Source organism: Lacerta agilis, chromosome 13, assembly GCF_009819535.1.
Source record: "Lacerta agilis isolate rLacAgi1 chromosome 13, rLacAgi1.pri, whole genome shotgun sequence".
Lineage (NCBI taxonomy): Eukaryota > Metazoa > Chordata > Lepidosauria > Squamata > Lacertidae > Lacerta > Lacerta agilis.
In genome coordinates, this window is record NC_046324.1 from 45,547,896 (window position 1) to 45,561,113 (window position 13,218).

At 47.8% G+C, this 13,218-nt stretch overlaps 1 protein-coding gene across 1 annotated transcript; it reads left to right on the forward strand.

The window, feature by feature from the left end:
* The first annotated feature begins 5,185 nt into the window (after positions 1–5,185).
* Positions 5,186–13,017, forward strand: B9D1 (B9 domain containing 1). Its single transcript, XM_033167759.1, has 7 exons — positions 5,186–5,324; positions 6,280–6,348; positions 7,248–7,359; positions 9,114–9,210; positions 9,744–9,806; positions 11,378–11,445; positions 12,843–13,017. Exons 1-7 carry the CDS (start codon positions 5,256–5,258, stop codon positions 12,986–12,988), a joined length of 624 nt encoding a protein of 207 aa, XP_033023650.1. The 5' UTR covers positions 5,186–5,255; the 3' UTR covers positions 12,989–13,017.
* The last annotated feature ends 201 nt before the right edge of the window (positions 13,018–13,218 follow it).

Sequence of the window (13,218 nt, forward strand, 5' to 3'; positions counted from 1 at the left end):
AAAAGCAGACATCTCTGAGTCATTAAGACACATCCCTGCCTCAAAAGCTTTGTCGGGCCAGGTTTAACGGATGAAGCTTTATTTAATTATTCCTCCTGAAACCTTTGTGCAAATATTAGGCACGTTTAGAGATTAAAGGCTGCTTTTAATTGAATTACAGCTTTGCCCATGTTTGTTTGGGAAGCTCGTGTTTTCCACTTGACCAAAAGAAAAGCGGGGGGGGGGGATTTTTTAGTCAACACAATCAGAAATTTAGCTTTTGCAAAGTGACTCCAAACTGCTGTGGTCCTGCTTGCAGGCTTCCCAGGCATCTCTTTGGCCACTGTGAGGACAGGATGCTGGACTAGATGGGCCTGATCCAGGTACAGGGTTCTTCTCATATTCTTACAAGGACTGTTCTTTTATCGAGTTCCAAAACTCTGTGTGTGTGTGTGTGTGTGTGTTTGTGTGTGTGTGTGTCCACCTGTGTCCTCCTAAAAGATGAATTGGATGTCCCTGAAACAGCACCATCCACCTGTCAAAAGCTTCCTGCTTTTGATGCCGGGATGAGTCATTAATTAACAGTGAGGACAGACGGCGCGTCTTCATATCCGACTGTTCCAAAGAGGGGCCAGAGTTCAGACAAATAGGTCTCTCTCTCTCTCTCTCTTTATTTAACAGAAAGAATTAGGATGAATCGTGCTCACTTTCTCCCCAGAGAAGGCTTTGATTTATTCCTGTATGCAAGGCAGCCTTGCACATAAACTAAAGGTACTGTAAAGGTAAAGGGACCCCTGATTGTTAGGTCCAGTCGTGCCCGACTCTGGGGTTGCAGTGCTCATCTCGCTCTATAGGCCGAGGGAGCCTGCGTTTGTCCGCAAACAGCTTCTGGGTCATGTGGCCAGCATGACTAAGCCGCTTCTGGCGAACCAGTGAAGCACACGGAAATGCCATTTACCTTCCCGCCGGAGCGGTTCCTATTTATCTACTTGCACTTTTGACATGCTTTCGAACTGCTAGGTTGGCAGGAGCAAGGACCGAACAACGGGAGCTCACCCCATCGCAGGGATTTGAACCACCGACCTTCTGATCGGCAAGCCCTAGGCTCTGTGGTTTAACCCACAGCGCCACCCACATAAACTAGGGATAGAGCAAAGGACCTCTGGACCTCTTCCAGAGGTTTCAGACTCCAGCTCCCAGCCAGTGCAACCAATCGTGAGGGATGATGGGAGTTGTAGTCCAACGACCTCTTCAATTCATAGAATTGTAGACTTGGTCCCCTAATATCAAGGGAGTGGTAATTAAAGGCAAAGCTTATAAACTAGGGCTCTTCGAAGATGATGGTCGTGACGCCAGACCCCAGAAGCACAGCAATCACCCTAACCAAAGAATTCAACACATTCACAATTGGGGGGGGGGGCTGCAGGTGAATTTTGCAAAATTTGAGGGTATGTGTTTCAACACACACACCGCTCAAATTCTAAAAGGATTCAGCAATATCACACAGATTTAAAAAACTTTGCGGCACCAAATACAGATACTTAAGGGTACAAATAACCAGAAACCTCAACAAACTATACCTGCACAAGTAGAATTGTAGAGTTAGAAGGGACCCAGGTGATCATCTAGTCCCACCCTCTGCAACGCAGGAATATGCAACTGTCCCGGGATCGAACCTGCAACCTTGGCATTATCAGCATCATGCTCTGAGTGAGCTATCCATGCTGCTGACAAGGGGCAGAGTTTAGGAACATGGGAAGCTGCCTTATCTGTTCAGTCAGGCCACTGGTCTATTTAGCACAGTGCTGTCTACACTGACTGGCAGCAGCTCTCTGGGCTTTCCGGCATCTGAGTCTTACCCGGTGGTACGTGAGAGTGAACCTGGAACCTTCTGTATCCAGAGCAGATGCTCTGCCGCTCATCTATGGTTCAGTGTAAAGAGACAGAAGAAAGTTTTCAACATTGGCCAAAAGGAATTGCACAATTTTTAGGTCACAGACATAGAGCAGGAACTGGGGCACGGTTGAACCAGCTCCCTGTGGATTCTTTCTTTTGAGCTTTTCCCTTTTTAAGATTATATATATATATATATATATATATATATATAAACTTGGTCCCACTCCAGGTTTTCATTACAAGCATAATGGTATGGAATGAAGCTAATTAGTTGTTGCTCACAGGGGACCAAAGACAGACACTTGGCTGGCTTCAATCCTGCTTTGGTGGCCTTCAACTCTTGCTGGTCTCCGATCAGCCACGGCCAGCATGCACAATGGTCAAGCCTGGTGGGAGGCCTGAAGGGTCCTCATTTTCTACGTGAAGGAGACACTGCTTCCCCACCCCCCCCACCCCCCAAAAAATTGCTGGTGGCGAGCAAAAGAGCTGGTTGTTTGTTTAAAATCACCGTCATCTAATTGATTTGAAATTATTTCTATGTCACATCCACACTGTGCTTTAAAGCACTAATATACCATTTTAACATTAGTCATGGCTTCCCCAAAAGCAGTGGTTTTTCAAAGGGTGTGGCAAACCACGCCGGTGTGGCAGGAAGATTCAAGGACAATTGAAGGAACATTTAAATATTTCACTGTAGTATTTTATTTGCAGAATATAGATAGATGTCTTTTCAAAATGAGAGCGGTGCCGAGGACAATCTTAGTCGTGATCCAGAATTGCCATTGAAACAGAGAGAAGATTCATTTGTTTTCCAATGTATTTCTGATCGATAAAAAAACAATGGCGTGGCACGAGAAAAGAATTATTCTGAAAGTGTGGCCCAGAGGGAAAGGTTGGAGGACTGCTGCTCCAAAGAATCCCGGGAACTGTAGTGTGTTAAGGGTGCTGGGAACTGTAGCTCTGTGCAGGGTCTCCTAGCAACTCTCAGTAGCCTTAACAAACTACATTTCCCAGGATCCTTCAGCTTGATCCAAGCAGGCACCAGAGCCTGGTGAAGATCAGAGCTACGTTGTCACTCTCAGGATGGTGTTGTTGGGACACCGCTGCAGGGGGGGGGGGGTGCCGTCCCCAGTTGCAAGAGACCAGGCTGATTTCTGATGAAAACAGATCAGTTCTATCTGTTGTATCTCAAGAACTCTCCGATTTGCAGCTAGCAATAATTAAACGGGGACATCTAAATGGGGACGGGGGTGGTGCTGTGCTCTAAACCACTGAGCCTTGGGCTTTTGCCGTTCAGAAGGCCGGCGGTTCGAATCCCCGTGACAGGGTGAGCTCCCGTTGCTCGGTCCCAGCTCCAGCCCACCTAGCAGTTCGAAAGCATGTCAAAGTGCAAGTAGATAAATAGGTACCGCTCCGGCGGGAAGGTAAACGGCGTTTCCATGCGCTGCTCTGGTTCGCCAGAAGCGGCTTAGTCATGCTGGTCACATGACCCGGAAGCTGTACGCCGGCTCCCTCGGCCAATAAAGCGAGATGAGTGCCGCAACCCTAGAGTCGGCTGTGACTGGACCTAACGGTCAGGGGTCCCTTTACCTTTACCTTTACCTTTACCTTTAGGGGCAAGGGAAGTTATTCCATAAAGGTAGCCTGTGACAACCCACCCCCTTCAGCTGTTCTAGACTACGACACCCATCAGCAGCTGCCAGCATTATTTAGTCCAGTATCCAGTTCTCACGGGGGTCAACCACATGCCGCTGGGAAACCTGCAAGCAGAATCTGAGCACAAGAGCAACTCTCCCCTCCTGCGGTTTCCAGAAACTGGGATTCAGGGGCACTGCTGCCTCCAACTCCGGAGTCAGAGCATAGCAGAGCTAGTAGACACTGACAGCCTTCTCCCCCAGGAATTAGTCCAATCCTCTTTTAAAGCCATCCAAATTGGTGGCTTCCTGCAGGAGTGAGTTCCAGAGTTTAACCATGCACTGCGTGAAAAGGTCCTTCCTTTTATCTGTCCTCAATCTTCCATCAAAGCACCAGGAGGGCGCCAGGTTGGCGCATATTGTGACCAACCACTAGAAAAGTGTTCTCTAGAAGAAAAAAACGTGACGGCAGCAGCAGATTGTTGTAATAACACCACAGTATTCAAATCATCACCCTGTTATTTCAGTTACAGGTAGGTAGCCGTGTTGGTCTGCTATAGTCAAAACAAAAAATAAAAAATAAAAAAGTGTGCATGCACACGAAAGCTCATACCAAGAACAAGGTGCTACTGGAAGGATTTTTTTTATTTTTTATTTTCTTATTTTGTCCTGTTATTTCAGTTATTATCATTATTATCATCATCATAACGTATTATTATTATTACTTTTTTTAAAAAGAAAAAACCAGTATCATTAGTGTTAAGTGCGCCAAGTTTAGGACCTGGGAGACCAGGGTTCAAATTCCCACACAGCCATGAAGGTCACCCAAGTAGCCTTTATCCAATCACCATCTCTCAGCCTAACCTCCTACTTCACAAGGTTGCTGTGAGGGGAAAAATCGGGAGAGAAGCATGCACTCCTCAGGAGAGACATGTTTTGTTGCAGCTGGGGCAGACGAAGGAGTCCGGTTTTGCTGCTGCATTCAGCATGCCTATAGCAGTAATATAACAATAATATTTTATTATACATACCCCGCCCATCTGGCTTGGTTGCCCCAGCCGCTCTGGGCAGCTTCCAATGCACATAAAAACGTAATAAAACATCAAACATTAATAGTAACAATCTGGTCCAATATTTTAAAAAAATCACAATATAAAACAAACAAATTCAGAATCACATTTTTTACAGTCGCTATCACAATGAAAGCACATTATCGTTCTAATTTATCATGTTTATTATTATATAACTTCTGGTTATTATTATTATTATTATTATTGCTATTACAGCTCTTGCTAGCCGTTTTTGTTGCTGCTTTGCAACCGTTGCAATGAATAACACTACAGTACGCCAAGCAGAGGCAAACTCTGGCCCTCCAGATGTTTGGGACTACAATTCCCATCATCCTTAGCAAACAGGACCAGTGGTCGGGGATGATGGGAATTGTAGTCCCAAACATCTGGAGGGCCGGAGTTTGCCTGTGCCTGCTCCACGCTATACTATATTAGCGCTATTTCATTCATAGCGCATCATTATCGCCTTGTGACCGAGAGCGGAGTCCTCCCTCCCAAGCAGCTTCCGATTCAGCAACCCAACGTTCTAGGGCAGCCTTGGCCCCGCCCCTTCGCGTTCCGAAAGGGAGGCGCGTAACGAAGATTGGCCCACGCGCCGCGCCGTCCGCCGTTGCTAAGGAGGGCCAGAGACGCGGCCTTTAGCAACGGGCCCTCTCCCGGCGCCTGCGAGGCCCCGATGGCGGCGGCCTCCGCTAGCCCCACCGTTTTCCTTCTCATGGTCAATGGGCAGATCGAGAGCGCGCAGGTGAGCCGGGGGCGTGCAGGGGCTGCTTTTGCCCCGCTGAAGAAACGGGGGGCCGGGCTAGAGAAGGAAAACGCGTTCTTCGTCTCTATCACCCCTCCAGGCGGTCGCCGTGGTATCTCCCGCCTCTTCTGTACCCCCAGGCCTTGGGCAGAACCAAGTCGGACAGAGGGGTTGCGACCTTTCTTTATTCCCGCGCCCCGTTTTCCACTCAGCCTGCTGTTGTGCCTTGTCACATAAAGAGAGAGCCTGGCTATGTTTTCTCCCCGTGCTTCCATCTCCCTATTGCAAGCAGCGCAACAGGCAGAAATCCAACAGGTGCAAGCTGCTCATAGAAATCGGGTTGGGGTGGGGTATTGCATTGGATTTTCACCACCTACGTCTGTAATTAGAAATGCCAGTTTCTCTTGCTTCTGTGCATTAGTTAGCTGCGGGGCAGGCACAAATCCCACAGGTGCAGCAATTGGCGGACATTGTCATCCTTGCATGTAGCCTATAGGTATAAATGGCACTTGCACGAAACCCTCTCGTGACAAAATATCAGAGTGGTGAACAGCAAGGGAAGCTTGACTGGTTGGATTTCTGCCTTAGAGTGCAGGTGTGAAAGTGTGAAGAACCTTGCATGGGAAAGGGGGGGATGATTTGGGGTGTCAGCAGGTATGTCTATGGGTTCCCCAGTTCTTTGCCTCCGGCATCCTTAAGCTGGAGCTGGTTTTCCATTTAAAAGAGTGCTGGTGGCAGAGTAAGAAATGAAGACAAGTTGCTGCGTTGCATTGCCTGGCCTGAGCAAAAGTGAGACAAGCCTCCCAATCGTTGCACTTTGTGGCGAAAGCTTCTGTTGCTGCAGCTCTTCAATGCATGGGAGCCCCGGCCCAAGCGCTGCATTCGGCAAACCCCCACACATCAGGATGAATAGAGGGAGCTGTATGGAAAGATTGAGCGCACTTTTTCTTCCCAGTTCCCGGAGTTTGACGACCTCTACTGCAAGTACTGCTTCGTGTACGGTTACGACTGGGCCCCTACTTCAGTAAGTCTTTCTGCGGTCATCTTGCTCTTTCCTTAACCGTGTCCTCCTCTGTTCGAAAAAAGGCCAGCCCAGCTGTTTTTCTGGACCGCTTGCATCGAATCCATCCATTTGGCTTTCCTGTGCTTTAAAGCCACAGAAAAGGAATCAGCATGCACAACAGTTAAACAGAATATCCGTTATCAGGGTGTACCCTTGATTGCCAAATTCAAGAGGCAGCAGGCAGGTTCAGGTCCATGTAATTTTCCCAGAGGCCTCCGGGTGGCGCTGTGGGTTAAACCACAGAGCCTAGGGCTTGCTGATCAGAAGGTTGGCGGTTCGAATCCCCGCAATCCTGTTGCTCGATCCCTGCTCCTGCCCACCTAGCAGTTCGAAAGCACGTCAAAGTGCAAGTAGATAAATAGGTACCGCTCCGGCGGGAAGGTAAACAGCGTTTCCATGTGCTGTTCTGGTTCGCCAGAAGCGGCTTAGTCATGCTGGCCACATGACCCGGAAGCTGTACGCCGGCTCCCTCGGCCAATAAAGCGAGATGAGCACCACAACCCCAGAGTCGTCTGCGACTTGGACCTAATGGGCAGGGGTCCCTTTACCTTTATGCTGGACCAAATAGATCTATTCCAAAATGTGTGTGCATTGCTACACCTGTTGAATACCATTTCCTAGCTCAGGGATTGGGTAGTGCCTCTGGTTTCTGAACTCTGATAATGCCACTTTTTCACCTGGATAGTGTTGTGGGCATTTCTGTTTTCTATCAGTCACATGCTGTTTTTGTGAACCTATTCAGTTTTTTCAGGAAGACCTGTGGTTGTGTTCCTCTGATCTTTGGAATCTCCTTCCAAAATCAGAATGGAAATATTATGTGAAAAGAAAAGGTCTGATTCCAGCCTCCCTTTTCCTTATAGGGTTTGGAAGAAGGAATCTCGCAGATCACTTCTAAAAACAGAGTCGCCCCGCAAGACCTGGTATGGAATTTCCCCATTGACATCACCTTCAAGAGCACGAATCCCTTTGGCTGTAAGTAAAGTGAAGCAAGAGGGTCTTGGAGCTTGAAAACCACCAACAGGAAAAGGGTGGTTGAGGTGCTCAGACTGGTCTCCCAAGTTTGGTGCATGCATGTTAGAAGAGAGATTTGGAATACAACAGATATGGAGGGTTCTAGTAGCCCTTAGCGAGGCTTCAGGTTTCTGAAAGGAAAGACAGAATGGATGGATCAGGCCTTTCGATCCCTTCTGCTTAATAAAATGGGAAGGGAAGAGGGTGTTTTCTGTCCTGAAAAAGATCTCAGAATTCTGCAGTGAGGCAACCGAAATTCTGCGCCAAGCAAGTGCTTGCCACGAATGCTGAAAACTTAGCGCCTTTTAACACTTAACAAATAGCTTGGGTTAGTTATTCTGCTTTTACTAGTTACAGAGAAGGGCAAAGAGGGACTGCAGAGGAGAGTCCTGCATATAGGTACATTTTGGGTGTCCTTCCCTCTCCATCAAGACTGGCAAGAACTGAATCCACTGAGGGAGGAACCTTCCTGCAATGCCAGGGGTTGGACTAGATGACCCTTAGGGTCCCCTTCCAACTCCACAATGCTACCATTCTGTGATTCCACCAGCTATGCTTCTTTTCAGCCATGCCTGTTAAGAAGGCCTGAGACCATACATGCTTGGCAAAGTGGTCTTCTTCCCCTTACAACCCAAAACGCCTCACCTCAAAGGAATAGTTGGAGAATCTGGAGCCTTACGCCTGTCACAACTCCAGAAATAACAAAATAAAACGGGCCAGCCTGTCGCTTTGTGTCGACTGAGCTACTTTGCCCTGGGGGCAGGAGGAGGGTGGGGAGACACCTGGCCACCTGTTTAAAGGTAAAGGGACCCCTGACCATTAGGTCCATTCATGTCCGACTCTGGGGTTGCGGCGCTCATCTCACGTTACTGGCCGAGGGAGCCGGTGTACAGCTTCCGGGTCATGTGGCCAGCATGACTAAGCCACTTCTGGCGAACCAGAGCAGCGCACGGAAACACCGTTAACCTTCCCGCCGGAGCGGTACCTATTTATCTACTTGCACTTTTGACGTGCTTTTGAACTGCTAGGTTGGCAGGAGCTGGGACCGAGCAACGGGAGCTCACCCTGTCGCGGGCATTCTGTGGTTTAACCCACAGCGCCACCCTCGTCCCGCCACCTGTTTATCTGGCAGGAATTATTAGTCACTGAAGCTGAGTGATACAACTTCAGGGCTGCTCTCCCACCAAGCTTCATCCATGCACCTGCAGCTGGTACAGAAAACACAGTGGGATGCTGGTAGAATCATAGAGTTGGAAGAGACCACAAGGGCCACCCAGTCCAACCCCCTGCCAAGCAGGAAACACCATCAAAGCATTCCTGACAGATGGCTGTCAAGCCTCTGCTTAAAGACCTCCAAAGAAGGAGACTCCACCACACTCCTTGGTAGCAAATTCCACTGCCGAACAGCTCTCACTGTCAGGAAGTTCTTCCTAATGTTTAGGTGGAATCTTCTTTCTTGTAGTTTGAATCCATTGCCCCGTGTCCGCTTCTCTGGAGCAGCAGAAAACAACCTTTCACCCTCCTCTATAAGACATCCTTTTATATATTTGAACATGGCTATCATATCACCCCTTAACCGTCTCTTCTCCAGGCTAAACATACCCAGCTCCCTAAGCCGTTCCTCATAAGGCATTGTTTCTTAGCCAGCAAGACGAGAAGAGGACCAAATCCATCACAGCACCCTTAGGTTGATGGTCCTTTTCTTTTCTCTCAAGGGCCTCAGATAGTCCTAAGCGTGTACGGCCCTGATATTTTTGGGAATGACGTGGTCCGAGGCTATGGAGCGGTTCACATTCCTTTCACCCCGGGGAGGTGAGTTCATAGTCACACTCCTTGACTCAAGTTTGAACGTTGTTGCCTTAAGCCGTTGCACTCTTCTTCTTCGTCTTCTTTTAAAAAATACAGTTTTATTGGTTTCCAATATATAACAATTTCAAAAGAGAGAGAGATACAAATATATTCTTGCAGTCTTGAAAACCGGCGTCCAGAGCATGAGACGGAAGCTACCGCTGGATTATGGGAAGTCGGCCAAAGAGGAGCTGATCTCTCAGCAGAGCCTTTGGGGGTGGGTCACTGAGATGACATAACCATTATTTCCTTAAAGAATAGGTCCCAGTCCCCCACCCCACCCCGCGCAGTGCTTCACTGCAACGTTATTTCAGCCTTGTTCATTATTGTCTCCACAAAACATCAAATCCTTTTTCTTTCTACCAAGGGGTACGTGAGGTTTTGTTTTTTTTGGCTTCGGTGGGGTGCAGAAAGCGCTGAATTTCTGAATCTTTCCTTTCTGGATCTTTTCTAATTGGTTAAGCTACTAGATTTGGATATCCAAAATTCTGTTTCAGGCACAGGAGGACCATCCCAATGTTCGTTCCTGAATCGACATCCAAGCTGCAGAAGTTTACAAGGTACTGAAGAATGCGTACGATGTGGGTGAATATTTACAGGGAAGTGGGGTTTTTTTTTAATATACATGTCTTGGAATCATTAGGTTCCAGTGGGCATCATCTCAGTTTACTTGGTTCACTTGTCCACACTGCTGTCCCAAGTCACCTTTGGCTGCTGGGGTAGCATATGACCTCCCTGCCACCAATTAGACGGCTTGCAAATGTAACAGCTTGATTGCACATAGGTGCCCTTTATGTGCAAATCGTCTATTTAATATTTAGGGAGCAAGCCACACAAACGAGGGCCCTATGCAATTTGATATTTGAACCGAACAGACAAACTTGTACAAACCGGCCCCCGGCACAGCCTGCCCGCGGCTTGCAGCTTCTCCCTAACCACACTTGCATGCACACAACTGCTAACACTTTCCTCGCTGCGTGTTGCACAGGAGGGGCTCGATCCCTGTACATTGTAAACAAGACACTGTTGGCCTGGGCTAGGGACAAGGCACAGGAGGGAGTTCAAACCAGCTGTGGCAAAGGAAAATTCGCCAGGGGCCTAGTAAGAATAAGGAAGCAAAGGGTCATTTCCCCACCTGAAAAAGTGGAGGGCTCCTGCCACTTATCAGGGTGGATTTGATTTAAATCAAATTGATTTAAATCACTAGTCAGTAAGTTTTAAATCTTTTTTTTCCGGAAATAGTCATTCTTGCTGGTATAATATTTACAACCAGATGAAGGTTTCGTTTTTGGAATAATAAATTTTCACAGTAGTTTTTACAGCTATATCAAAAATTACTGATTTGGTTATACTATTAGAAATACATAGACAGGTAATTATGGAATTATTGTGAGGTTTAATAAGTTAACTGTTTATATTTGGACAACTTTTCTGCTGCACTTTATTGGAAGGAGAAGAAGAATCATTTCCTTAATAACAATTTAAACCATTTATTTAACCAAAACAATAACATTGTAGCATATGTATCCATGTTTGTTAACTGATGTGGTTAAACAATTTTTTTAAAAAAAACTTAGACTGAGTTTTAGCACACATGAAAAACTTAAAACAAATCCTTGTTTCCTTATAGTCTTTGGACTGTAATGTAACTTAAATAGAAAACTATCTTTAGAAATATTTTCCCTCCAAAAGCATTTTATTTTTGAAATCTGATTTAAATTTAAAAAACCAATTTTTTTTAAATTTGATTTGATTTTTTTTTAAGATCATTGGTTTTTATCCACCCTGCCACTCACTGTAGACTAGGAGTGGGGAACCTGTACCCCTCCAGGCGTTAGACTACAGCTCCCATCAGCCCTGGCCCGCAAGGCCAAAGGTCAGTGATGAGAAGAGTTGTGGTCCAACCACTTCCAGAGAGTCAGTTTCTCCACCCCTTGTTTAAAGCACTTTGCTATGTGGCTTCCAACAAAGTCTGGGCACGTTTGTGGCTGGTTGAACTTGTGAAGGAGACTCTGGGATTGTGAGATTTGGGGGCCGCAGTAACATTTGACAGGTTTAGGTTACGGGGTGGTTCGGATCCAGTGAAATGTAAGGCTGCCTTGATGACCCAAGAACTTTCTCTTTCTCTCAGCTGGCTTATGGGAAGACGCCCAGAGTTCACGGACCCCAAGGTCGTAGCGCAGGGAGAAGGCCGAGAAGGCAAGTGCTTGGGGAGGGAACACCCCTTGGATGGGATGAACGTTATCTGCACGCCAGGCCCTGCAGAGGTGGAATCACAGGCAGAGCCTGGCCCCTAAAGAGCAGTAGCAAATGCCGAGCTTGAAGGTAAAGGTAAGGGACCCCTGACCATTAGAGGTCCAGTCACGGACGACTCTGGGGTTGCGGCGCTCATCTCGCTCTATAGGCCGGGGGAGCCAGTGTACAGCTTCCGGGTCATGTGGCCAGCATAAGCCACTTCTGGCAAACCAGAGCAGTGCACAGACATTCTGTTTACCTTCCCGCCAGAGCGGTACCTATTTATCCACTTGCACTTTGACGTGCTTTTGAACTGCTAGGTTGGCAGGAGCAGGGACCGAGCAACGGGAGCTCACCCCATTGCGGGGATTCGAACCGCCGACCTACTGATCAGCAAGCCCTAGGCTCTGTGGTTTAACCCACAGTGCCACCTGCATCCCCACCGAGCTTGAAACATTGCCCCAATTCAAGATGCAGTCATTTTCAGAGCTGCTCCTCCTCCTGCAGAAGGTGTTGGCACCGGATAATTCTTTTGGTATTGGGGGGGGGGGAAGAGTCCCAATTGGGAGGTGTTCCATGGTGGAGGTGCAGAAGACAACATCTGGTTTGGTTTATACATATACCCTGAAGCTGGGAGGGCTTTAGGGAGGGAGGGGGACTGCAAATAAAGGAGAAATGTGCAGGGGGTTGGGCAAGATGAATCTCGAGATCCCTTCTAATTCTACCATTCTGTGATTCCAAAGCAGGCTGTGCTATATCTGCAAATAAATATGCATTGCCAAGGGAAGACGTCCAGGGTTAGTAGGGGGCCAATGAATGTGTAACCTCTTCCAGAGAGGCAGCACTCACTCTCCCCCACACTGAATTTTTCAAGTGCTTTCTAAATGCAGTTGCATTCAGAAAAGGAACACGTCGAACCACCGTTCTTCGATCTTAATGACCATTTTACGGCCTCGGCCCAGTATACCTGAAGGAGCATCTCCACCCCCATCGTTCAGCCCGGACACTGAGGTCCAGCTCCGAGGGCCTTCTGGCAGTTCCCTCCCTGCGAGAAGTGAGGTTACAGGGAACCAGGCAGAGGGCCTTCTCGGTGGTGGCGCCCGCCCTGTGGAACGCCCTCTCATCAGATGTCAAGGAAATAAACAACTATCTGACTTTTAGAAGACATCTGAAGGCAGCCCTGTTTAGGGAAGTTTTTAATGTTTTATCATGTTTTTAATATTCTGTTGGGAGCTTCCCAGATTGGCTGGGGAGGCCTGGCCAGATGGGCGGGGTAGAAGTAATAAATTATTTTTATTTTATTTTAAGAGTGAAATAAACTCTGGCTGATTTGTATTTCATTTCCTTTGGTCTTCTTCCAGTGACCCGGGTTCGCTCCCAAGGCTTCGTCACCCTCTCCTTCAACGTAGTGACCAAGGACATGAAGAAGCTGGGCTATGACGTGAGCCCTGCCAGTGCATCCAACCCCTCGCTCACGTCGGTGGCGAGCGGCATTCAAAACTACTGAACACCAGGTGGTTCCTGGCCTGCTTTGGAAGCCCGTAGGGTGACCTGCCATCCCTGGCAAAGTAATTTGAACTAGGGTCACTTGGGTTGCCAGCTCAGGCCTGTTGTAGTTGTCTCGGGACTAACAAGTGTGTCCCGAGGACCGTTTCAAGCATTCTGTTACCAAGGTGCTAGGGCAGGGGTGCTGAGCTTATAACCCATAGCCTGTGTCTGAACCCCGCCCCCTGCCCC

Coding starts and splice junctions, on each gene's coding strand:
- B9D1 (XM_033167759.1), top strand. CDS start 5,256: ATGGCGGCGGCCTCCGCTAGCCCCACCGTTTTCCTTCTCATGGTCAAT. Junction 7,360..9,113: donor GAGCACGAATCCCTTTGGCT/GTAAGTAAAGTG, acceptor TTTTCTCTCAAG/GGCCTCAGATAGTCCTAAGC. Junction 9,211..9,743: donor ATTCCTTTCACCCCGGGGAG/GTGAGTTCATAG, acceptor ATTCTGTTTCAG/GCACAGGAGGACCATCCCAA.